Source organism: Ascaphus truei, chromosome 2, assembly GCF_040206685.1.
Source record: "Ascaphus truei isolate aAscTru1 chromosome 2, aAscTru1.hap1, whole genome shotgun sequence".
Classification (NCBI taxonomy): domain Eukaryota; kingdom Metazoa; phylum Chordata; class Amphibia; order Anura; family Ascaphidae; genus Ascaphus; species Ascaphus truei.
Window position 1 is genome coordinate 122,492,459 of NC_134484.1, and position 25,365 is coordinate 122,517,823.

Consider the following 25,365-nt stretch of genomic DNA (forward strand, 5'->3'; position numbering starts at 1 on the left):
CATAACGTTGCGTCAAAACAAATGTATTGATTCCGTCGCGTGCGCTTATAGTAGGAGCGACGCGACAGCGCGGTCGTGATCGCTGCAAGTCATTTACATTTGATTTTTTCAGCGACGTTAAGCGCGGCCTGTGGCTTTTCTTCTCGCGGCTCTTTGGAAAGTAGTTCTGGCTATATCTGTATGGGGAAATCTCCAAGTTGAAAAATGCTATGTTATGCTATGTTGAGTAGAAAAAGCTCAGTACTCAGACTGATTTATATTGCAGCATCTTTATTTTAAGGGGTGGTGGGTCATCTGAAAGAAGAACGTTTCATACATTTTTGTGTGTTTTACACCCTTTTTTAAGCATTGTTTATGTTCAATCCACAAGTAAACCGTATTTCAAATTGTTTGTAAGTTCTCCGTCAGAGGCATTAACATCTGTGAAGGATGATGTCGGTGCACTCAATTTGAGCTGAAATACAATTTTTTTCTTACAGAAAATGCTCACAGGATAAACTTGATTTATTGAATATTCACACTTTTATTTTTATTTAATGGATCAGATGATTATATATGTACATGCATGCTATCCCTGGGTCAAGGTAATATTTTCAAGGGGAAATGTAAACACATTTTCATGCTCCTAAATTCTTCCTTCTTCCAGCTTGAAGATCTTGGACAGATAGATAACAGTAAATGGTAAGAGATTTCAGTATGTTTTGGAATTCATATTACCTACCCTTCGGCATAGGGTTAATATTTTATGAGCTCCTGAATTGTCGATTAGCCAACAGAGTTTGTTTTGATCCCTTTCACTTACTATTCTGTGAATAACAAGGAGATATTTAGGTAAGCCGGGATTTCTCAAAACTTTTTTTTCATTGCCTTGTTAAAAAAAAAAAAATAGTAATACTAAATCTAATGATCAAAACCAGTGTAAGGTAAATAGGTTTGTAGACAATTCAGGACAGTCTTAGCAGACCAATAGTATTTGCAGGGTTTGAGAACCCCTGCAATAAGAACCAAGGCAAAGGCACATGGTTTGTGGCCTGATATACGGTATGGGCATGTCTTCAGCACCTCGAAAGTATATTCATATTCATTCCTCCCGCTAAAGAAGTAATGTATATATAACTTACAAAACCCATTAGGGCGGTCCTACTGGACCCGTAGCCATGTACATTTTGTATGTGAGCATAAAAATACATTTAAAAAAATGTTTTAATATCCTGAAAATCATTTTTTAACCATTGTGGAATATTCATCCTATTTCAAGTTTTCTACATTCAAAATATTTTAAGAAGTTGTTTAGCCATTTATACAAGGTTTATTTTCTTTTGTTTATCTTGGTGTCTATGGTTGTAGAAATTGTCAGGAGATGTTATGGTTTCTTATTTAAATAATTTACCTTTAACTATTGTTGCTCTTGTCGTTTTTTTTAATAAATGAATGTAAATCATAAGTTAATTCTTAACTCTTGGTTTGATATTTGCAGGTTTATAAATTTGAGCAGTGGAGACCATATTAAAGATGCCACACCAGATACCGCAGACTTACATGTTAAAGGGGTTGGACTTATTGATAAAGGTAAGCATGTTTGTGTTCTTGGGATGACACCATAAAAGATTATGGGAGAGATTCACTGCATTTATGAGCTATCTGCTATTCAAGTCAGTGGCAGTTAATGCGGGATATAGCTTAGTGAATCTTGGCCTATGGTACCGTAAATAAACAACACGTTGTATGAAAAAACATACATCTGCAGGTATTAGTTTTAGCTAATCATGTTGAGGGACACAGGGAGGGAAGGAAGAGAGAGAGACTGGGGAGGAGGAAAGAGAGGGAGAGAGACACTGTGTGTGTTTGTTTTATTCAAGTGGCGTGTAGAAAGAGAGACACATTGAGGGGGAGAGAGGCATTGGAAAGATGGAGAGAGACGCTAAAGCCTCGGATTTAGTACAGATGTGCGCGCGACAGCGCATGGTGTCACGCACGCCTGTACGTAAAGCGTTCCGTGGCCTGTAGGATTGCGCGATGGTGAGGCGGGGCATGGGCATGCCCATGATGTCACATGAGCGGTTTGCCTTCATTGGCTGAACCACACACGTGACCAATGGATTGGTCAGCTCCATCATTCCCTAGAGAAAGAAACATTTTTACTATCCAGGTACGTTAGTAGGGCAGGGAAAATGTTACAGTTCAACTCTATATTTAGCGTAATATGGCAGAGCTTTAGCTATATTTCCAACAGCAATGAAAAAATACTCATACAAATTGTAAATGACTGTACATTTCAATTAATGTAAATGTAATTTCTTTATCCCCTTGAATCAAAGTGTCTACACCACACCAGGTTTAGCAGAGTTATTATTTAAATTATTTTGTTAAATAGGATACAGTTCCCATTTGACTTAACTTATTTTACTAAGGTTAATCTAGGCAGGAATTTAGTTTTTACAATCTTTTATAAGTGCTTTGAGTCTAATATGTAGACTATTAGTAGCAATGAGTTTAAACCCTCTTATAACTGAACCTGCTGAGCAGGATCTAGTATTCCATACATTCTGGCTTTTATTGTAATAACTGAGGTTCTTAAAAATCTGACACTTGGTGCAACCAAAATGTACACACTGCAATGTATTCATACTTCCTTAAATGTATCTATCTTGCCACTTCTTTCTTTTCTCCTCCTCCTTGTCTTCTGTCACCCTCATCATATACTAGCAGTCTGAGAACAGACAAGTTAAATCTGGAATTATTACTGTAATTTTATCAAGCACCACTAACGCTAGAAGTCTAAAAACCCTGCAAGGAGATTTGTTGCATTTCTCTACATGCACTGCAATGATTAAGATAGATACAAATAAGCCGTGAACCCTGACAAGTTATACTGTACACTGTGCATATTGTACTTACAGTAGTAATAATGCCATGTTTTTAGAAACTTATGTGATTTTATATATGTAACCCTTCTATGGTACCCCACCCGACATGAGATTGGGGGGTACACTCCTTCTGGTTACTCTGAGTCTCTTGGTGCTGTGACCTGCTGGCAAACAGGAGCGCTGAGGGCTCCGCGGTGTTGTGGGGAGAACCAGGACAGGGACAGGAGGTGTGGTGTGGGACAGGTTACCTTGTTCTCTCAGGGTGCACAGTGCCTCCAGCCAGTAGGGATCCCCTGGGGTCTCCAGAGGAGAGACCCCCACTGACACTCCATTCTCCAGACACCAGGAACAGGGACACACACACACAGCAGCTTCTTTTCTGTGGATCTTTATTCAGAGCAGCATACACAGCATACAGCAGAACATCATAGGCCTGATTTGCTCTCTGCCCTTCTGCTCATGGCAGCTTAACTCCCCCCCCCTCCTCACCCAGGTGGGGCAAGAGGAGGAGAACTATTCTCTGTCCTCTCTACTCAAGATCTTCTCTCAGACTCCTCACTAACTAACTGATATACTATATTTTAGGAAACATGTCTCAATTTGAATATCCTCAGGGAGCGTCTCTAACTTTGAATCATTACAACTCAAAGCTGGATACCGATTGGCTCACACACACCAGGGGGTGTTACAACCCATATCCACCCTTTGGATTAACATGCTCAAAGGTTGCTTAGGTCTGCCCCTGAATATTGCTACACACTCAGAGCTGAAATGCAAAACAGGCCAACTGAAGGAATTAACCTTTCCACTGCCTGTTCTAACAGGACTGACAGAAGAAAGGCCCAGAATTAGCAATAGCTGCCGAAGGCCAGGCTATATATAGAAGCTCCAACCGTCACATTTAACCTATTGTGTGACAACAACATGTGTTGTAAAAGCCATCCCTTCTCATCCAAATACATATTTAATCAGCATGTCACATGTAAATCCCATGTTCCCACAGGGATACAATAGGGGGCCTATAGCTTTGAAATGTGTGCTCTTTTGCCTGTTGAATGCTGATGTTTTGTCAGAAAATATTACAATATTTAACAACACACTTTCTGAAACTAGACAGATAACCCATGCAGAGGATGAGCATCTGCTTTTTCATATAATACCTGTGAAAATGAGCCTTTGAAGCTATGAAAAACTCTATGCAAGAAACAGCTTTGTATTTTTTATTATGTTGTGCAGAGGAGTTTTAGTAGCCGAAATAGATACTGGAGAAGTGTAGGTTTATTGCAGGCTATACCTTTTAATGGTGCAACATGATAGTTCTTCATAGTTATAGGGGTATATTTACTAATCAGTGAGGCAACAGAAGGCACGATCTGGCCACTTCAGACCTTTGTAGCCTACAGTGGGCTGAACGAGTCGCCGAATGATGATGTCACTGCCTATCCAGTGGGTAAAATCAGTCTGTGAAACTCCAGATACAGTACTGTGTTTTGAACCCTGTTTGAAACACAGCCCCAGCCCTCGTTGTAAGTTGGAGCAAGTTACTTTATCTCCCTGTGGCTTAGTTACCAAAATTATGATTGTAAGCTCAACATGGCAGGGACTTATTGTGTTTATTAACAGGGACTTATTGTGCCTGAAATATTCTACGTATACTGTCAGCACTATATATGAAAAACAAGTCTCGTATATACAGAAGCTTCTGAGACCTCTCAAATCTCTTCTTTTGGTGTACATTTAAAAAGAGGATTGTAAAGGCTACAGCTATAATTATCTATTCTGCTTTGCAGTATCTAATTTATTTTAAGGTGAACTAAAACAGTTGAATTTAAAATTAGCAACTGAAGACATTTGCCCACGTTTTTTCAATTATCTAAAGACAAAACAATACATAACCGTGACAGGGAAAACATTTTGTTCAAAACTGAATGGAGATGTGGTGAGTGATGGTACGGACATCCATATTTACTAAGTGGTGCTATGTCATAAGACAGGGAAGACAGGTGAGGAGCCTGCTGCAGACAGCCCGCGGAGGACTCAGTGCCTGGAAGGTAGGAGTGGGGTGTGGGAGGGGCTGCGGGTGCCGGTAGGGGCTGGTGGGAGGGGCTGCAGATGCCGGTGGGTCCGGGGGGCGGCTACGGATGCCAGTGGGGCCGGGGGGGGGGGTCAGATGATGCTGATAGTTTCTTGGGAGGGTGCAGAGGTTGCTGGTAGGGCCAGGGAGGGGGGGGGAAATCAGAGGATGCTGGTAGTGCCTGGGTCAGAGGGTGCCGGTAGGGCCAGGGGGGGGGTGTCAGATGATGCTGGTAGGGCCGGAGGGGGGGAGATCAGAGGATGCCGATAGGGCGATAGGGCCGGAGGCGGAGGGGTGTCAGTTGATGCTGGTAGGGCCGGGGGGGGGTTCGGGTGGGAGTCAGAAGATGCCGGTAGGGTCAGGGGTTCAGAGGCTGCTGGTGGGGAGGGGGTTGGTGATTCCAGAGGATGCCGGTTGGGCCGGCTCAGAGGATGCTGGTAGGGCGCGGGGGGTCAGAGGATGCCGGTAGGGCCGGAAGGGGGGGGGGGGGGTTAGAAGATGCCGGTAGGGCCCGGGGGCTGAGATATAGAGGAGTGATCACTCACAGTGACACAACACACAGGACACTACAGAGACAAACAAGGTACAGAGGGTATACTGTACACGCACACAACAGCACAGGGTGATACAGACAGTACAGATAAGTATTTGCGTGCACGTTTTGTTTGAATAAGCAGCTGCACAGCCGGGAACATTCAAACATCTTTCTCCCGCCTGTGCAGTTGCTTATATTAGCTGCTAATCCCCGCCCATGAGGAAGGCCCTGATTGGCTCTCCTCTCCTAAAGCATTTCAGCAACGCCAACACCGGCTGTCCCCCCCTGTCGGCGGCCCTGTGTGTGTCTATAAAAATTCCTTGTGCTTTGTACTGTGCACTGTACTGTAATTATGAAGTGCTGTGAGTCCCATTGGGAGAAATGTTATTATTACAGTATGTATGGTTTTTTAATATTGCATAATATATAAACATCATACTAATATGTCTGGACTGGAACTACGTTAATTTCATAGCAGCTCCTATTGGGATGTGTGGCTAACATAATGTGTGGTGGCTTTAAATGTCCCACGTCTTGCGGGACAACAGGAAGCCGCGACATCATCCATTGCGGCTTCCTATTGGCCCACATGATGAGCGTTATTTAAACAGGAAGGAGATACTGGCACCCCCTACGGAGGTAAATAGTTAGGGAAGCAAGGGGTCCCCCGAGCTGAAATTAATTTAAAAATGCTGCTTTAAAGGAGCAAAATGTACCGCCTAGATTTCAGAACCCCAATTAACTACCCTTTGTTGCCTTTCTCTGGCAGAGAAAGGGTTCAGGTTGTTTTCATGCTGTTGTGTCATAATGAGTTGCGAGGCCCAGAGAAAGACAGAATGGCTAGTTACAGGACAGTGTGATATTATAATGTAGCATGTAATGTTTAAGTTATAAGAATGTTGACTTACTTAATTACAACCCCTTCACAGAATTCCAAGACCCATGTAAAACCACAGCTCTGAAGAAAGACACAGAAAATGTTATTTCAGAAGTCCTAGAGCTAATTTGGCGACTAGAAGCAGATCGACAAGAAGCAGAAGAGGCTTTGAAGCTAGAGAAAAAACGAAAGCAGGCATTGATCATAAAAATGGATGGACTGTCTCTATGGAAGCTTCACCAGCTTCCTGAAGCTGTTCAAAAGGGTAAGAACTATTTTTAATTGAAGAATATTATTTGTTGAAAGTCTGATTTGTTGGTTAACGCTTTCCTCCCACATACAGGCTAAACAGCTGTGTCAGTTATCATAGGAATAGTTTAAACATTTAATGAGTGCCCCATTTGTAAAGTTCTTGTTGTATTGATGTAATGTTGCCAAAGATGGCACACCGAGTTGGTTTTGTCATCGGCACTTTGCATCACTCCTACATTTATAGAAATGTGTTGAAGTGACATGCAACATAGTAATTAAAACATTCAATCATCATTTTGACCCCTGATATCAAGGCCTTTTCCAGGGCAGAATAATATCTTACCTTTTAGAGTGACCATTTTTTTTTGCTCATGATAGAAGTGTGTGACAAATGTATGTTTTTCTGGGGTTTTGTGAATGTCAGCTTAGGAACAATCATGCACAGGCACAAAGTACCTTTTTGGCCATTTCACCTTTCTATTTTGTTCTGGAATACTAAACTGTACACGACAAGGCCGCAAATCATGTCACATGGCAATCTAAAGACATTGGGAAAGACAGTATACAAATATTGAACCTTCAGAAAATATCAACAGAAGCAGATCTACTTAAAACCCCTGCATATGGCCACACACCAAAGCCCATATTCAATATGCTGTAAAGCAGTTTTTTCCTCTATCCGGAAGCTTTCCACTCCATAACAATGAATGGATCTGAACACTTCTCCATAACTAGAAAATGTCTCCACAGTGCATTGAATACGGATTTGAGGAAAAGAGTTATTTAGCAAAGTCTTGCAGTTTCAAAGTGTAACACCCTTTCCCCCTCTTACGGGAGATCTACATGTTACGTGTACTGTGGTGCTGAGTAGTTCAAATGTTGTACGCCAGGAAGCCTGAGTCTCTGCGATGTTAGTGGGAATAGCAACGGGACATATCGGTACTTCTTCGGTGCAGCGCCTCCACCCTGATGGGTAGCTGCCGGAGGCAGAAGGTATTCCCCACAGGAACCCCCGTTTCCAGTAATGACACACAGAAGTAGAACCGTTCACCTTTTATTTGGCGGGCGAGGACCCGATTCCATCTCTTGCAAGAGAAGTACTTCCTCCACGACCATCATATAATATCTTCCATCTTGCATCTTACATCACCGTCAGTCCCTGACTAGGCCCCCCAAGGGCTTGAGGCCCTTGAGGCTAGTCATCACACCCTTACCACCTGATGGGGTAAGGCAGACATCGCCTCGCTAACTGGGGAGCAGGCTACATCCTGGAATTGTTCTTGTCTAAATTTAGGTTAGAAGCCTCTTATATACCTGGGGAGGGGTTAGTGACCCTTCCCCAAACTGGGCAGGTGTTAGGAGGAGGTCCCAGGGGCATACCATACTACGTGTGACCCCTTACACTACCCCCCTCCCCCCAGGCATGACACTCCCAACTGCCATCCAGCCTGCACATGGCTATGGCAATAATCTTGCTAGTGTGCCAACGGACTTACATTCTGACCATGTGAAAGGGATTTAACCCTGACACTACCTGCACTTACCAGGACTTGCATGCCAGGGCCGTAGACACCGCACCAGCTTTATAAGTGGTAAAAACACAATTTTTCAGGTGACTTTTTATCTTTTGTAAGGTAGGACAAACCAGAATTACAGTATTCTTTTAAGCTTGTTAGCGATTCCGAAATAATTGACACAAATTAATTTGATGTACAGTACTTGGCTTTCCTCTTAAAGCTGCAGTTCAGTCTTTTTTTTTTTTTTTAATTTATTTTTTTACTTCAATAGTTTTATGTGTGCAATCTCTAATTACCTAAAGAACTGTATAGCTGCAGGTCAATTCGTTCTCCATGTATTGATAGGTCGAAATTTGGTGACATAATTAGTGAAGGGATCTGTTTATATTCTGCTTGTCTGTCAGTGGAAGCTCATGAATATTCATGAGCACTCCTGCACTGACTTGTGCTAGAGGGAGGGTAGGGCTGACAAAGGGGTGTGCCAGGGCTTGTGACAGGACATGAAGGGGCAATGCCTTAGCAAATGGCTGTTAAAATAGAATACAAGAAAATTGGTCTTTAAAAGTTGTTTTTTTAAAAACAGAAAATGCTAAAAGTATTTTTTCTTACTACAGAACTGATTTATTAAAAAAAAACACATGCAGGATATTGACTGAACTGCAGCTTTAACTGATGTTTTTTTCACAAAAAGGGAAGCATGTTAGTTTATCATGTGTCCGCTCTAGTGAGTATATTTATTAAAATGGTACACATGCGCCAAACAGTGATTTGCATGAAACACTTTGCTTTATTTATTTAAACATAACCAATGGAATCCTGTAAAAAATCTTGGTTTAACAAAATCGTTACCTGAAACATAACAAGAACACCTTTATAAATGTATTATAACTCTGTTTGTTTAAAGCAGCAGTCCAAGTTGCCATTTTTGTTATTTTATTTATTCCCTTTTATATGTGCATCAATACAGTCTACACAATGATAAGTAATTGGCTAAGTTACGGATCGATCCGTTCTCCTGTGATTGATCGGCGAAGATTCCGCTCGGGGGTTCACTAAATGGCTGTCAGTGCAGCAGAAGAGGACCAAAGATGCAAAGTTCTGTGGGGAAGATCATGTGACCAGGCTGTCACTAGATACAATTGGTGCACTGCTAGAGAGAGGGCAGGGCTCAAAGTGGTGTGCCAGAGCCTGTTTCAGAGGAGGAAGGGGATGTTACTTTGTAAATGCTTGCTATAGAAACAGAAAATTCTTGTTGCATTATAATACATTAAAAATGTCATTCAGCTTGCTTAAAAAAAATTGCTACAAGTATTTTCTCATAGTACAGAAGTGATTTATTTAAAAAAAGAAACATACACATGTGGGATATTGCTTGGTCTGCAGCTTTAAGAAGTGTCCATTTAACAGTTCTATCAGTGGCACTTAGCAGTGTCATTAAATCTACATTTGTCTTTAAAAAAAACTTTTATAGAATTAAACCCAATTGATTAAATAACAAATTGACATCAGTGTTTGCTATTGGTATGTTCTGGTTATTGGAGTGAAACAAATGGGTTTCATTCTATAATTGGAAATGTAATGCCAGTTTGTTAAATTGTATATGATGGACTAAAAGAGAGTATTTTTATTTCAATGCAATCTCATGGAGTCACTTTCACAAAGGAAACAACTCTTTTTCTCTGCTCATTTGTGTATGTAATGTGTGCAAGGAAAACTCACCTGCATTGTATCATTGTACTTTACATTTTGCAGCTTATGTATGTTTTTTTGTCAATGCACCTTCATTACAAATATGCATATTGAATGTCCACTGTGAGGATAAAATAAGATAACACAGGCATAGTCAGATAATGTCACAGGATTGAAAGTAGGCCAGTCATTGTTACAGATGCAGCAAGATGGTTGGTTGCATAGTCGCGGAATCCCCACGAGCAGAATAATGGCCCATCAAGATTAATACAGCCGGGGTCCCCGCTTCTGAATGGGACTCCCACTGTGTGAATCCTACCGGGCTGCATCAGTCTGGAAGAGATGCGCAATGAGAGTAGGCAAAATCAGTCACTCTCTCTGGGCACCTGTAACAGGCAATTGTATGGCTTTTATTTTAATAACATATTATTGAAGCAGGTTGTCTCCGGAGCTGGGCTGTGTTAATTTCAGCCCCGGGGACCCCCTGCTTCCTGAGTTACAGGACCCAGTATGGGATACCGATATCGCCGCAATATTTAAATGTCCCGGTCACTTTGTTGTAATACTTGCCCCCATGGTGGGCATAGCTTACCACAGTGACTATCAATGGGTATTTGCCCCAGGGAGGTGGTTAAGCCTCCCGAGTGGGTAATGGGAGGGAGGGTTTACCCCTTAATTACCTTAGAGTTTAATAACCACTAAAGTGATTAAGGGGTTACAGGCCAGTAGTGAGTTGTCTTTTAGTTTACTGTTGGTGCCCATTGAAGACACGGGGAAAAAGAATGACGAGGTCGGCCTTCATCTTGGCAGGGGTAAGTACAACTTTTATTTACTATATGCTGGCTGAGTAATGTTTTATTTTTAATGGGCAAATGCGCTATTATCCAGATTTTGGATAATAGAGATTTTGTCCATTACTGTACTGTATGTGTTGGGGGAGGGGTGTTGTTCGGGGTAGAGGGGGTGGGTAGTATGGTGCCCATTCATTGCCATTGTGGTTATCTGTACTCCAATTGAGGGCATAGGTTACCACAGTGGCAATCAATTGGTGTATTTACTAGTATTTTTTGTTGTATTGTATTTGAATGTTTATTGTATTTAATTGTAAAAAATTTTTTGGGGGGGTGATGGGGATAGAGGAGGTGGGGGATGGGGGTAGTTGTCCCGGGGTGGGTGGTTATGCCTACCAGGTGGGTTGCGGGAGAGGTTATCTTCTTCATTACCTTAGCAGCTACAACTGCTAAGGTAATGAATGGGGCTAACACCTCCCGCAACCCTCCCAGTAGGCCTAACCACCCTTCCTGGGGCAACTACAGTACACCCATCACCCACCCCATTAAAACACCAGTAACCCCTTAATTACTTTAGCAGTAGTAACCTTTCAGACTGATGCGGCCCGGTAGAAAAACCCGCATTTACAATTTAAATTCACACAGCGGGAGTCTAATTCAGAGGCAAGGACGCCCGCTGTGTTAATCCTGATGGGCAATTCTCCCCTGCGCTGCACTTTGCTGTGAACGCTCCACATTTGGGCTGCGGTTCACCAGCACATGTGCTGTGGCAGGTTGGAGATACAACTGGCTGCATCTGCAATTGACTGACACTTGGGGAAATGGAGATCACACTGGCTTGTGGGAGCCATAATCGTCTTGGTGTTATTCATCAGCTTAAGCCGGTCATTATTATTGAGCTGGATCATTCCGTAGCCTTCAGTTCACTTTTTCATAAGATAACATTGGAATGATTGAGGTGCTCAGCAGGGACAATGTGTCCCGTGGTGCATTTGCCTAGTTCATCCCTAGGATGCTGGAAATTTGCAGTACTGTAGCTGCTTCATGGATCCTCTCTTAAATTGGCTTAATTTGGGGTCTAAGTGGCAAAACGCATTTGCTTGGTGGACGCTGCTGGAAATTTCCTTCTAAACTCAGATAACAATGTGACTACCCTCATATACATTTATATAGCAATCACCTGTATGAGAATACATTGAGCCATTCTGAGACAGCTACGGCTCAGGTACGACATTCATTAATTTGAGTGATTTATGAAGCTGGGTTGTTGGCAACTTCCTATTACTATTGTGTTTGTCAGTATAATGTCTGAAATATGTATTTATTGTTTTGTTGTTTTGCTGCGAAGGAATTTAAAAGCTGGCAAGCTGATATAACAGGCTGTGATTCCATTACGTTGTCAGTACAATCTAAGTATGATTTTGTTTTTGTAATGTTAAGGGCTTACTGCAATAGATTGAAACAGGAGCTGTTTTGGAGATTAGTAAATGTTGCCTCCTAATTGTAGCTGTTTTACTCATATTGTATGTTTTAAGAAGCTGAAATGTAAACCCTTCTAGGAGAATATACAAACCCCTGACCGCCACCAGAACCAAGTTAAGGCATATCCAATTGGAAGATGTAGAAAAAGCCCTTAAGTAGACTAATCAGAAGTACTACGATAAGGTCAATAAGGCCGACAGACTTTTGGCTAGCAAGCTAAGAGGAATACAGAAAAGATCCCAAATTACGACGATTAAGAGTGGGTTTGGAGAGATCGTATATAACGATAAAAAAATCGCGCAGGAATTTACGTCATTTTACACTAAGTTATATTACCTTAAAACCTGAGGGGGAAAGCCCAAGACAGCAGACCTCGAACCAATTACGGACTATCTATCCAGCTGCCACCTTCCTTCACTAACAGAAGAGGAAAACCAAATACTTAACGCAAAGATAACAAAGAACGAACTAGAGGACGCTATAAAGTCGCTAAAGATCTCTAAGGCCCCTGGCCCTGACGGTTTCACCAATGTCTACTATAAAAGGTTTCTCCCGATTTTGTCTAAACACCTGTTAAATCTATTTGACTCCTTCATGGAAGGTAACCCAATCCCATCATCAATGTCCCAAGCTAATCTTGCTATTATTCATAAAGAGGGTAGAGACCCAATGCAATGTGGGAGCTACCACCCAATCTCCCTTCTAAATAATGACCTTAAATTATATAGCAAGATATTGGCAAATAGACTGAACCCTATTTTGCCTAGATTAATAAATTAACATTGATCAAGTGGGGTTTGTCTCTGGCAGGCAAGCCTCAGACAACACCCGCAAGATAATAAACTTAGTTGATCATGCCCACCTTATAGGCACCAGAGCGGTTTTATTGAGCTTAGACGCAGAGAAGGCGTTTGACAGAATTGATTGGCTATTTCTCGATGAAACTATGCAGAAATTCAGGTTCAAAGATTCATTCCTAGAGTGGGTCCGCGACGGTCAAACTCCCGGGTGGAGTTGCAATGAAATTTGAAATTAAAAACGGTACAAGACAGGGGTGCCCCCTGTCTCCCCTTCTCTTTGTCCTGACTATCGAAACCCTAGCGTCCAAAATACGAGACAATATAAACATTCAGGGCATAGTAATTGGCAAGACAAATGACAAAATATCGTTATTTGCCGATGATATCATTCTAATATTAACTCATCCTCAGACTTCCCTTCCCAATCTCCATAGAGAACTGTTGGAATTCGGCAAAATATCAGGCTACAAAATTAACAATGACAAATCAGAAGCCCTAAACCTAAATCTGTCAGAGCCAGAAGTAAAATTACTTAAACTGAACATTAACTACAGGTGGAGTTCCTCATACATTTACTCCAAGATATTTAATGTATCAAGGGATTATCACTCACTATATCAACATAACTATCCAACACTCTTTGGGAAAATTAAAAAAGATCTGGATAAATGGGAAGGATATCAGATCTCATGGATCGGGAGAATTATCTCAGTTAAGATGAATATACTCCCCAGATTGTTATATTTTTTCCAGACTCTCCCGGTCCGAGTCCCTGGCTCTGAATTGAAAACATCCAAAACAGAGTGTTTAATTTTATTTGCCAGGGTCGCTAGAACAGTACTTATGTCGTCAAGGATGAGGGGAGGCCTGGGAGTTACCAGATGTTTTAAAATATTACAAAGCGGTCCAATTAAGACAGGCAGTAGTGTGGAATGCGGACCCGGACCAGCACTGTTGGCTAGCAATTGAGTCCCACTACTCCAAAACGCCTTCTCTGCCAGCTTGTCTCTGGTGCATGGATAAAGGTGACATGTTGGCGCACAAATTCGAGCTGGGCGCGATGAAACATACCTGGGAAGTTTGGTCAAAATCTAAAATTAAATTTAAGCTCTCATCCTTCGATTCCCAGCTCACTCCAATTTTCAACAACCCCAAATTTCCCCCCAGATGTGAATCCAAACAATTCGACCAATTCAAATTGAAGGTGATCAGAACGGTTGCCTACCTACTGTATTGAGCGATGGAAGACTCCTGAGTTTTTTCAGGATTTACGCACCAAATTTGAGGCGCCAGAACTAGATACTTTCAAATATCTCCAAATTAGACACTTCCTACAAAAATTGTCCCCAAAGTTAGAATTTTCCCCTCTCACAAATTTTGAGCTGTTGTGCAAAACCAACACGCATCAAAAAGGTCTAATAACCAACATTTACGCTGGAATGGAGATGTCAGCGAACCCCTCCGCACACAATTATATGCTCAAATGGGCAGCGGAATTGAATATAGTTATAGACAGAGAGGATTGGGAAGATATCTGGGACTCGGCCTCAGGAACTTCTATCTGTACCACAACGAAGGAAAACATCTATAAGATCTTGTATCACTGGTATCTCACTCCAGTGAGGTTAAAACAAATCTACCCCCTGGCCCCTGATCTATGTTGGAGAGGCTGTGGACAAAAGGGGGACATGGCCCATATTTGGTGGACATGTCCAGAAATTCAGAAATATTGGCTCATTGTGCAAACATTAATAAAAGAGGTAACTGGCCTCATAATACCCATTGATCCACTGACCAACCGTCTGGCCAGGCCAATAGAGGAAATTGACCCCCCAGTGAGGAAATTAATCTCCTTCATTCTTACAGCAGCGAGATGTGCGGTAGCGTCTTCCTGGAAGAAGGTGTCACCCCTCTCTAAACAGAACTTAAAAAAGAGAATAACCGAGGTAATGCTTATGGAGAGGCTAGCTGCCTATCTTAAGCGCTCAACAGAAAGTTTCTTTAGAGTTTGGGAGCCTTGGCTGACCCATTAACTTTGATGAAAACTCATCTAAATCATTTTGGCGACCGGGGGTGGGGTGGACCGCTCTCTCCCTCTTCCCTATCCCCTTCTCCCTTACTCCCCCCCCCCCCCCACGCACCTCTCCTTCCCCCTCCCTCTCTTTTTCCAGCTTCTAGCCTACGGGACCACCCAGTGATCCTGAGGTTTCACCTCTCTTGGTGAAGATTCTATTAAACCTTAAGAATTTCTATATATTAGGCTGTTATTATACCTTCATGTATGTATATTGAAAATGCCTAATAAAAACGTTTGTGGAAAAAAAAAAGAAACTGAAATGTAAAATGATAATATAGAATAACATGACAAGTATAGAGAGAGGGGACTACATTTTATTGTTTAAAATTCATCATAACTTTCCTGACATTTATGCTGTTTAATCTCAATATTATTTGAATAACTGCACATTAGTATTATGGAGTCGTTTTTTGAATTGTGAAATGCACTGTTTTTCATATTAATGGAATATGTGCAATAATAATTTGGTGGATATGTCAATATATTTAAGAAGCGGGCGGGTGCAGATGTCCCGCGCTCCTCCCCAAGGCATTTAAATTAAATGCAGGGGATATCGTGAGGCCTCTGCAACAGTAATACTTACCGGGATTAACTACTTTTTTGTAGTTTGAAGTGAGTTCCAAGTACCACTCCTACCTGGGCTTTGGTAAACAATGAAAGGTCTGGTGCAGGATGACTATTTTACTGGAGCTCTGCAATGGAGACTGAAGGCACTATTTTAATGTCATCTTCTCTAACTCATAACCCATCTGAGAATAGAAAAATCTGATTATGCCTCAATTTAAATTCTATTCTGAAAAAAACCCATTGATCTTACAGAAATGCTGTTTTGTGTCTGTATGTGCAGTTATTTTTATTTATTAATCATACAAATAATTCCGGAAGGTCTAACTCCATAAAAGTGAAAGAATAGTGCTAACTCATAGAGCATTTGACTGAATTAAGATGCTAGTATTTAATGCCTTCAAAGTTGTATTATTATGTTCATAGTACAGTACGTATCACTTTACTGTATGAGATATACAGACAGGTGATACATAAGTTATAGTAAACCATATACAGATAGGAAAGGTCCTATCTTGAAGATCTTGCAATTTTATGTACATTGAAATACTGCATTAAAATGACACTATTTTTAAATGTACTTGGAACCATCGTAAAATAATACTCATGTTTTTCATTGTGGCAAAAAAATAATAATAGAATACTTTTAATATTTGTAGTAATAGTACTTGCACCTAATTCTTGCCGTTGAAAATACTGACAAGCTTTTAGGAGTTTATCTTCTCCCATCCAACCAAGAGTCCGTATAAAACATATTGCACACAAAATAAATCTGTTTTTCTTATTTATTTACATACATCAGCTATTGCATTAGTTTAATATTTAATATAAAAAAAATGCAAATCTATACCATCAAAATTGCACTTGTTATTCTTGCCATACTACTCACTTAACATACCACTAACCCATACTTTTCCTAATCAGAACATGAAACTTGTGCCCGGGATTTCTCTGAGATACAGTGGCATATTGCATGTAAAGAGCAAGACCTAGAGAATGCACAGAACAAAGCTGCCAAGACAGAGGCAGCGAATGCAAGACTGCAAGAGGAAATCAGCTTTATTATGAAACACAGCCCTCTGCTGGAAGACAAGCTCAATCTTGAGGGTAATGCCATGAGTTGGATAATGCAGGCACAAGCAGAGGTAGGTTCTGTACCGTAGTAACATGTTCCATAGGGCTTTAGATTATAGTCTGCTTTATTAGTGATAAAGTAAATTACAATATTATTAATTAAAATAACAAGTCCTTCAGATAAATAGATTGTTGAAGATATTTAAATGTTATTTTACTTGTCTTGGACTGTCCTTTAAAGTTTGTTATATTTTGTTGAACTAATTTATGTAATGTGTTTTACACATTATCCTTTAAACTGTAGCTGTTTAGTGGATTTGCACCTATCCAAGGCCAGTGCAAAGTAATTTTGCACCCTAGGCGTATTTTCAGCCGTACATATTCCTCTCTCTCTACCCCACCCACCACTCTCTCCAACACCCCCTCTCTCTCACCCCCTACCTCACCCATCCCTTTTTCTCCCCCACCCCTCTCTCCCCACCCTTCTCTCCTCTCGCCCCCTCCCTTCTATCCTCTCTCTCCCCCCTCCATCCCACCCCTCTCTCCCCACCACATCATTCTCTCCCCTCCCCCTCCTCCTCCTCCCAGCCTTCCCCTCTGCGTCTCCGCCCTCCCCCTCTCCCCGCCGTCTTTCCCCTCTACCCTACCTCCTCCCCTCCCCCTTCCCCTCTCCTCCCCAACCCCTTTGATATCAACATTCTCATCAAATTGGATAAATCCATCAATATCTTTAAATTCTTTTTAAGTATTCTGTATAATATCTATCTCTGCCTCTATTTCTTTTAATTTTTCTTCTCTAAATTTAATGAGCAACCGCATAAGAGAATTTGAGCAATTTGATAAAATATCGTTCCAATCATGGGTAAAACTTTTATTAGTAAAAAAATGTGTGTTTCTTTTGAATTCTCAATCCTCTTGGAATCAATTTGTCATCCAATTACTTTTGGAGTGAGACACTGTCCCACCAGTGTCTCATCTCATCTTCCAACAATTTCTCAAGCTTAAAAAAACTGATTCTTCATCTGAGTGCCATTATCTATGAGGCAATATTGTCTGTACTCAAACAAACGTCTAATCAAGCGATCACTGCAAGATTTTAGCATAATGATGTATTTATATCACTGTATCAGTATATAAATATATACTGTTTATATATATATATATATATATATATTTTTAAGGCATCAATATTACTAAATGAAGCTGAAGTAGAACGTAACGCTGCGCAACGGAGTTTTGAACAAGTTACTGCAGACGCCAACAATGAAAGAGGAGTTATGAAAACATACCTGGCTGAGAGGAAAACAACTCTGGAATCATGCCAGTAAGAGTATAACCAATACAACCCATATTTACTATAAAGTTTTATTTATTTCTGAATGGGAGTTAGAGCATGCTGAAGCATAGCACCCTTTAATGAATATGGTCCTGTGTGCTAATGCAGGGGAGCGTAAACTTTTCCTGCTGCGCCCCCCTGTTTGGCCTGTGCCGAAGCTGAGCCCCCCCCCCCCCTTCCTACCTTCCAGTCGCGTCACGGGGTCATTTGACGCCGGTGACATCACGTAACATGACCCCGCGGCGTCATCTCACGCCACGTTGCCATGGAGACTTGTCACAGCGTCTGAATCCCGGTAAGTTTTTTTTTGTTGCAGAGGCCTCACGCGATCCCCCGGCATTAAATTAAATGCCATGGGGAAGAGCGCGGGACCACTGCAACAGCCCGCGCCCCCCCAGAAAAATCTCCCGCCCCCCAGTTTGCGCACCGCTGTGGTAATGCATGGTATTTAATAGTTATGTAATAATCATTATTAGGACAAGAACATTTTCTTAGCTATGACCATTTATGAGCTATAAACATTAAACGGATGTAGTTAAGCCAGCCGCGGTTGAATAATTGCCATTTTTCTGTATTTTTTTCCTCTCCAACATTTAACTATCAAACAAATAGTGAGATGCTACGCTGCTATAAGAATATGTGGACTGAATACAATGAAAAGCTGTCACATAAAGAAAAGCAGATTGCGAATGGTAAAATCCTCTACACAGCGTTGCTGGATGAAAAACAAAGGGTAGTGGAAAGTGAAAAATTGTTGTACAGCCAAGTAAGTAATATAAGCATATCTGTTAAAATGTAAGTCATGATTACTTATTCTTCTTTTTACCATTTTTAAAGTAAAAATGGGTTTCCAAAGAATATGGTATCTAAGTATATTTCTACAGTCTGTAGCAGTCTACCAAGAACGACAAACTCCCCAGATGTGAAGTAATGATAACATAAACATTATCAGGTTTTTCTTGAGTCCCCGTTTATAGGTATGTTTCTTTTAGATAAAAACTATGGGACTTGTTCAATAAGGTCCGAAGCGTCTGGTCACACAACGATTGGCTGCATACTGCCATTGACTTGAATGGCAAGTTTTAGCCGAACGTAATGCATCAGCCGCATCGAACCTTATTGGACAAGACCAATATGTTTGATCTGTAAAAACATCCCTATGAATTGGGCATCTTCTATTTCTGCTTGCATTTCAAAAGTTCTTAATGATAATTTTAGCCAGATGTTAGTAATACTTTTTTTTACTATTTGTTTATTATAAAATGGAATGGAATACAGAACAAAGACAGGGGAAACCAAGACAAATAATATAAATACATACAAGCATACATATCAAGAAATTATTATTGAACCCGACTTTGGAGGCCAACCACAAGTAGTGATATTTAGTATCCATATCAGACGAACAAGAGACAAACAAAAGATAAGACTAAAACGGTTCCAGGAGGCGGGGGGTGGGGGGAGGGGGTGAAGGAGGGAGGGGCTTGGTCACCACCCAGGTTATTGATGTCCTTTGGTGCAGGTCAATCCTCCAATTCTCCAATCCCACGGAACATCCTCTGTCTTGTAGAGGGCGATATTTACTGCCAGGAGGAGGCCTATAGTCTGCAGCTGGCCCATGTCTGCCCTCTGAACTTAACCAGCACATATTTATTCCATTTCTACCTTAAAAAGGCTGTAAGTTTTTTCATAACCGTTCGCTTAATACTTTCATAAACAGTGCCGGTGCAAGGGTATTTGGTGCCCGAGGCAAACCTTCAGCTTCACCCCCACACACACAATTCACTTTCTGATTTTATTTTCTTTCTAACTGAAAATGTAAAACGTTATACCTAAAATATTTTTTCTAACAGTCATACACACTCCCCCTCTCTCCGTTATTCTCTTCCCCCCCCCTCTCTCCCTGTCACTCTTGTTCGCCTCTCTGTTTGTCATTTTCGTTCCCCCCTATCTCCCTGTAAGACCGTGATTATACCGCAGCCGAAAAACAAAATACAAAAAAACAATTGAAGTAAACATACCTGTAGCGGCTTCCGTGCCGCCTGGAGCTACAGGACGGACGACTGGTGAGGAGACAGAGGAATTTGTTCTCTAGAGGTGACGGCCGCATCACGTGAGCGGTTCAGCCAGCGAGGGCAAACCGCTCATGGCAACGCCTCCGCCACGCCTCCCTGTCTCCTCCCTGTCTCCTCTGCTTCTCCTCTCCTGTCTCCCATGTATGTTCAAGATGCCGCTCGGCGGCAGCGTGAGGGTGACGTCACCAGATCACGCTACCGCCAGCGGCATCTGTTATAATTAAGGCCTTACTCTCCCCTTCCCCCCTTCTCTCTCCCTCCCCCCTCTCTCATTATGTATCCCTCATTCTTTCTCCCCTTTCAATCATTCTTCCCCTCCCTCTCTGGTCCATGCTTTTTCCTGCTCTGCTTAGCCCCACCCCAGGCTCCTTACACCTCCTAATGATTTGGTTGTTGCCGATTATAGGGTGACCCTGAGTATAAGGCAACCCCATAATTTCAGTAGTAGCTGGAAAGAAAAAAGTTTACAAACACATACATAGGTATATAGACACACACACACACACACACACACACACACACACACACACACACACACACACACACACACACACACACACACACACACACACACACACACACACACACACACACACACACACACACACACACACACACACTGTCTTTTTCTGACTCTGTGTCTGTCTCTGTCTATCTCTCCTCTGTCTCCCTCGGTGTGAAATTTCTGCCACAAGCAATTCAGGCCCCCAATGTGGAGCTTCCTCTGTTTTACCTTCCTACCTCATACAACCAACTGCTGATTGGCTCGCAAAGTGGGCAGGACTCGATTATAAGGCGAGTATGTATTTTTCAATTTAACTTTATTGAAAATATACTCACCTTATAATCGGGCAAAACTGGTAAATAAAATAAATTGAGTCAGAGGAGTGAAAGCCTTTCACATCTAAATAATATGTGCATAAAGCAGCTGACTTGGCATATGCAAAATTAAATTAAACCAAAGATTCCCATAAGTACTTTTAGTGGTGGGGAGAATTACAGTGTATTTACCCAAGCAGAGTGCAGCATATCCTCTGCTGATTATTGATAACTTCCCATAATACAGTATACAGTATGTCTGATTAACTAAGTTGATGTCCTCAGCGGAGATACTGTGTAACTGTTTAATGTCAATTTGGTACTTCCAAACGTTGTAAAATTACTGCAGACTACTGATTTTAACTGTATAGTTCAATTGAATAAACTTCCTTTCAAGCACTAATTTAAAGTTTTGGATTGATAATTTCATATTAACTACAAATAAATAAAAATAATTTTCATCATTTCAACAGACTTTTTAAAATAACATTTTAACTTAGAAACAGAAAAGACCCATGTTTAACGGAATCTTTCCTTTGTATGGTTGACATTATTCCAACCAAGGAAAATGAATTTGAATGCAAATGTAACCATTAAGCGACCATCTCTAGTGAGTTACATGACCTTTTAGTGGGGCATTTCTCAATGGTGCAAAGGGGACACAATTAGAAATGCCAATGCAGCTTTCAGGTGATTGTGGTGTTGATTAGAAATTGGTCCACGTTTTCAGTGGTTTGTTTCATTGCAAAATCTGGAAATGTAAAGATGACAACAGATTCATTATGAGTTGATCAACAACATAGCACATGTTTAATTTATCCCCATAAAATGAACATGAAAAACCGTATATTTATTATTTACAGTTATCACTGCAACATGCTACAACTAAAATTGATGTGTATAATATGTGCTTCATCCAAAACAATGCAAACTATGTACAGCTCAACCCCGTTATAGCGCGATCCGCTTGTAACGCGGTCTGAGCGTGGCTCCCGATTTAGAACATCTCCAAGGTTTGTTTTGTTTTTAAACATATCTATTCAATGCTTTATTGCTAACGGACTCACACAGAGACGGACACACACACACACACTGCAGGAACGTGTGGTGTGTGTATATATATTTGTAACGCCTGTATGCCGCAGACCTGGCCAGTCCCCAGTACTGAGGTGGGTAAGGGTATAACACGCACCCACAGCAGTGAGGGCGTGCCCGGAGTGTGGTAATTGCGTTGCTGGGCCTGGTGAGTAAGGGTTAACGTTATACTTGCTGAGTCCAGGGTGCCAGAGGTCGGAGGGTAATGTCCAAGAGCCAGAGTCCAGGGATAGGAGAGAGCAGCGTAGTGATGTCTTTTTGTGCATTTTGTGAATTTGTTGTGCATGTGAAATGGGTTATGTGGGACGTACCATCAGACCACTTAGGTCTCGCATTATGGAGCATCTTACAGTAGGTGTAATCGGCTTAAGGATCTTAGATATCCTGTTTCCAGGCATTGGGCTATGTGTCCATTGGGAGATCCCAAAACCTTTTCATTTTCGACGTTGGAGCATGTCCACCCACATATTAGAGAGGGTGATAGAATTGTTCAGTTAAATCACCAAGAAATGTTTTGGATCTTTTCCCTCAAAACATTGACACCAGATGGAATTAATGTTGACTTGGAGCTTCATCATTTCTTATGAAATTTATCAAACTTTTACATAATATATGATTCAAGAATTCTAGTATTGTTCCTTTTATACATACATACATACATACATACATATAAGAGATTCCATAGCTCACATTTAGACTGACATAAGGAGAAAGAGCACCGCAGAGATTTCCTTAGCCCACATCTGGTCTGACCCGAGGAAAATATGATGTATCTGTTTCTTTTGTAGCTGTAGATGAAGGCCTCTCTGTTCTCCTGGGTCAGCATCCTTGTGTGCTACAGTATGGCACTCTCTGTGTCCAGTTATAGAGGTCTTGTCCACTTGTCTTGCTGTCCGCATACAGTACTTTTGTGTGCATCAGTACGTTATATTTTCCTCAGGTCAGCCCAGTTGTGAGCTAAGGAAATCTCTGCAATCCTCTTTCTCCTTATGTCAACCCAAATGTGAGCTAAGGAATCTCTCTCTTGTGTCTCACATGAGGCTTTTTACAGAGCTCTCATCAGTCCAGGTGGTGACTAGTTTATTGAGTGGCTGTAATCAACTATCTCTCTGTTGGATTTTCAGAGCTCTCTGGCTGCTCTATTTAAATAGGGAGAAGTCCCTGTTACAACAAGATTATTAGTATTATTATGGGTTGCTTCTTATTTGTTTTTTGTGATTTTGCTTTTTCTTTTTTTTGTTAAATAATTATATAATGAATTTGTTCAGGTATATTGTTATTTAATTTTGTTATTCATCTTTCTAGTTGTTCTAGTCCCTTGAATTTAAGGATACAGACAACTTAATTATATCACACAGTGTTACGCAAATAAAATAGTGATATCTGTTATATATATTACATATACTATGTATAATATTTAATATATGTTTAGATATGTTACTAGTCACGCAACATCTTGCAACATTGGTGTTTGATATTAGTTTTTGTTTTTATTATTTTTTTAAGGATTTTGAGTTTAAAACTTATGTTTATGTTATTCAGTTTATACTTTTTAATCATAATCTTATTGTAGTTAAGTGTGTATGTTGCGCGTTGGGGAAGTGTCCGCCTCTCTGTCTGCGGTCTCCGGACTCATTGTGAACACCTGAGCTACGGCTGCTAGAGGATCTCATTGGTTCAGGAGTTACTGTGGAGGTGTGGCGGGTAATTCCTGAGCGCATATATAGCACATATTTTACTGAGGTTAGTCACTCTTTGATAAAGCGCCTGGAGCGAGAAACGCGTTAGAGGACAGTCCGTGTATAACTCTTCTGTTGTGGATGATTCCCCTTGAAGAATAAACTTTTATTGGCATTTCATCCTGGTTTCCCGTTTTTTTTGCCTCTGAGCTGTGCTCTCCTTGTGTCCGGTTGTTCGGGCTCTTCACGTACATTGTTTATCCGGAAACGCACGCATGCCAATGGAGCCTAGATTGCTTATCCGTGTACCGGTGCAGAGTACTTATTTAATTACCAAATTACTCATCTATTCAAGTATTTTTTTATGCAATTTCTCATTAGTCTGATACAGAGGGGGCAATACAAGGGATTGCATCAAGGAGGGAGTGGATTGGGTTGTTCGTTATTCATCTGGGACTTATTATGCTTATCACCGCTTCTATACCTCCTTCCCCTCAGTTGATATTAGTGCTGTCATCCTTATATGATTGAAGGTTAAACTAGATGGCTGAACATTTCTTTATTCATTAAGGGGCACTGTGCTTTCAGACTACAAATTACCATCACCTACTGTATACTCACTTTGCACCTGGATTGCAAATACTCAAGTTCTTTATAATACTGCATATATGGACATGTTCATTGCAATTGGTTATATTAAGATATTTGTTCTGGCTGTGAAGCACTAGTTTGAGACTGCCAGTTTCAGTATCTACTTATATGGTTATACTCTGTGTCAGTGTCAAGGCAGTGAGGTTATACTCTGTGTCAGTGTAGAGTGTGGTCTGTATAACCCGACTGCACTGTACATGGATTCACAATATCACCCATGACACCATGTATGAATGTTGGGAATGGAGGTGTTGAATAATACTTTTTAAATACTACGAAATGCATTCAAATGAAATTGGTTGTAAGTATTTTTGTATTGTTTGCACGAGGTGACCATTTTAAACACATTAGAAGCTTAAATTGCTGTATAATGTTTATGTTGGAAAACATATGATAGGCTAGCTTAGGGGTGAAAGCAACTTCAGTAACCCAAGACATGTTTAGTGCCTTAATATGGAGAGATGGAAGTTACAATTGGTTGGCGTAAGTTTTATATCATCTGGCTGTGAAGGATAAAAAGCAGCTACAGCATCTTCTGTGACTAAGAACTAATTTAAATTAGGGCACAGAACAAGAGGCATTAAGTCCAGTAAGCAATCATTTCCCCTTCACGGTGGACATTTTAAAAGCTTTTTAAAAAAACTTTTCAGCTGAGTTACACAAAACTATGCTCTCTAAATAAAGCAAAAATCTGTGGTTATCTTTATTACACTAACTGGATCATGAAACAAACACTGCAATGTAAATAAATGACATTTTCCACATGTCTTTTTGTCATCTACAAACAAATAAATATCGATGTAGGGAAAAGGAGCTGAAAAAGTAAGGAACATTAAACAAAATCTACAGTGAAGGTGTATGATGTTTTTTCAATTTTTGTTTTACATAGGCTTATTTAAAGCTAGATTTCCCCCCCAAAAATGGTAGAAATCTCACTTCCTGTGTAACATGCAAAACGTTATTAAACATTCTTTATCAGCATAAACTCAATGGAATTTGCGTTAACAGAAACACATATTACTTTTGTGGATTACTGTGAAACTTTTGGAACAAAAGGGATCACATCTGTTATTTTGGGGGAGAGAATTAATGCTTTTTGGGGCTATTTTTA

At 40.8% G+C, this 25,365-nt stretch overlaps 1 protein-coding gene across 4 annotated transcripts in view; it reads left to right on the plus strand.

Moving 5' to 3' along the window:
* CCDC178 (coiled-coil domain containing 178) overlaps positions 1 to 25,365 on the plus strand; it is a 387,874-nt gene that overhangs the window by 67,488 nt on the left and 295,021 nt on the right. For all 4 annotated transcript variants that reach the window (XR_012798754.1, XM_075584634.1, XM_075584645.1 and 1 more), the window contains exons 4-9: positions 647 to 681; positions 1,478 to 1,569; positions 6,406 to 6,618; positions 16,450 to 16,670; positions 17,781 to 17,923; positions 18,548 to 18,701. Coding sequence is in view for 3 of the 4 variants with exons in the window: in XM_075584634.1 (XP_075440749.1) it covers positions 647 to 681; positions 1,478 to 1,569; positions 6,406 to 6,618; positions 16,450 to 16,670; positions 17,781 to 17,923; positions 18,548 to 18,701 (858 nt within the window). In the remaining variant the exon portion in view is untranslated. The remainder of the gene's footprint in view (positions 1 to 646; positions 682 to 1,477; positions 1,570 to 6,405; positions 6,619 to 16,449; positions 16,671 to 17,780; positions 17,924 to 18,547; positions 18,702 to 25,365) is intronic.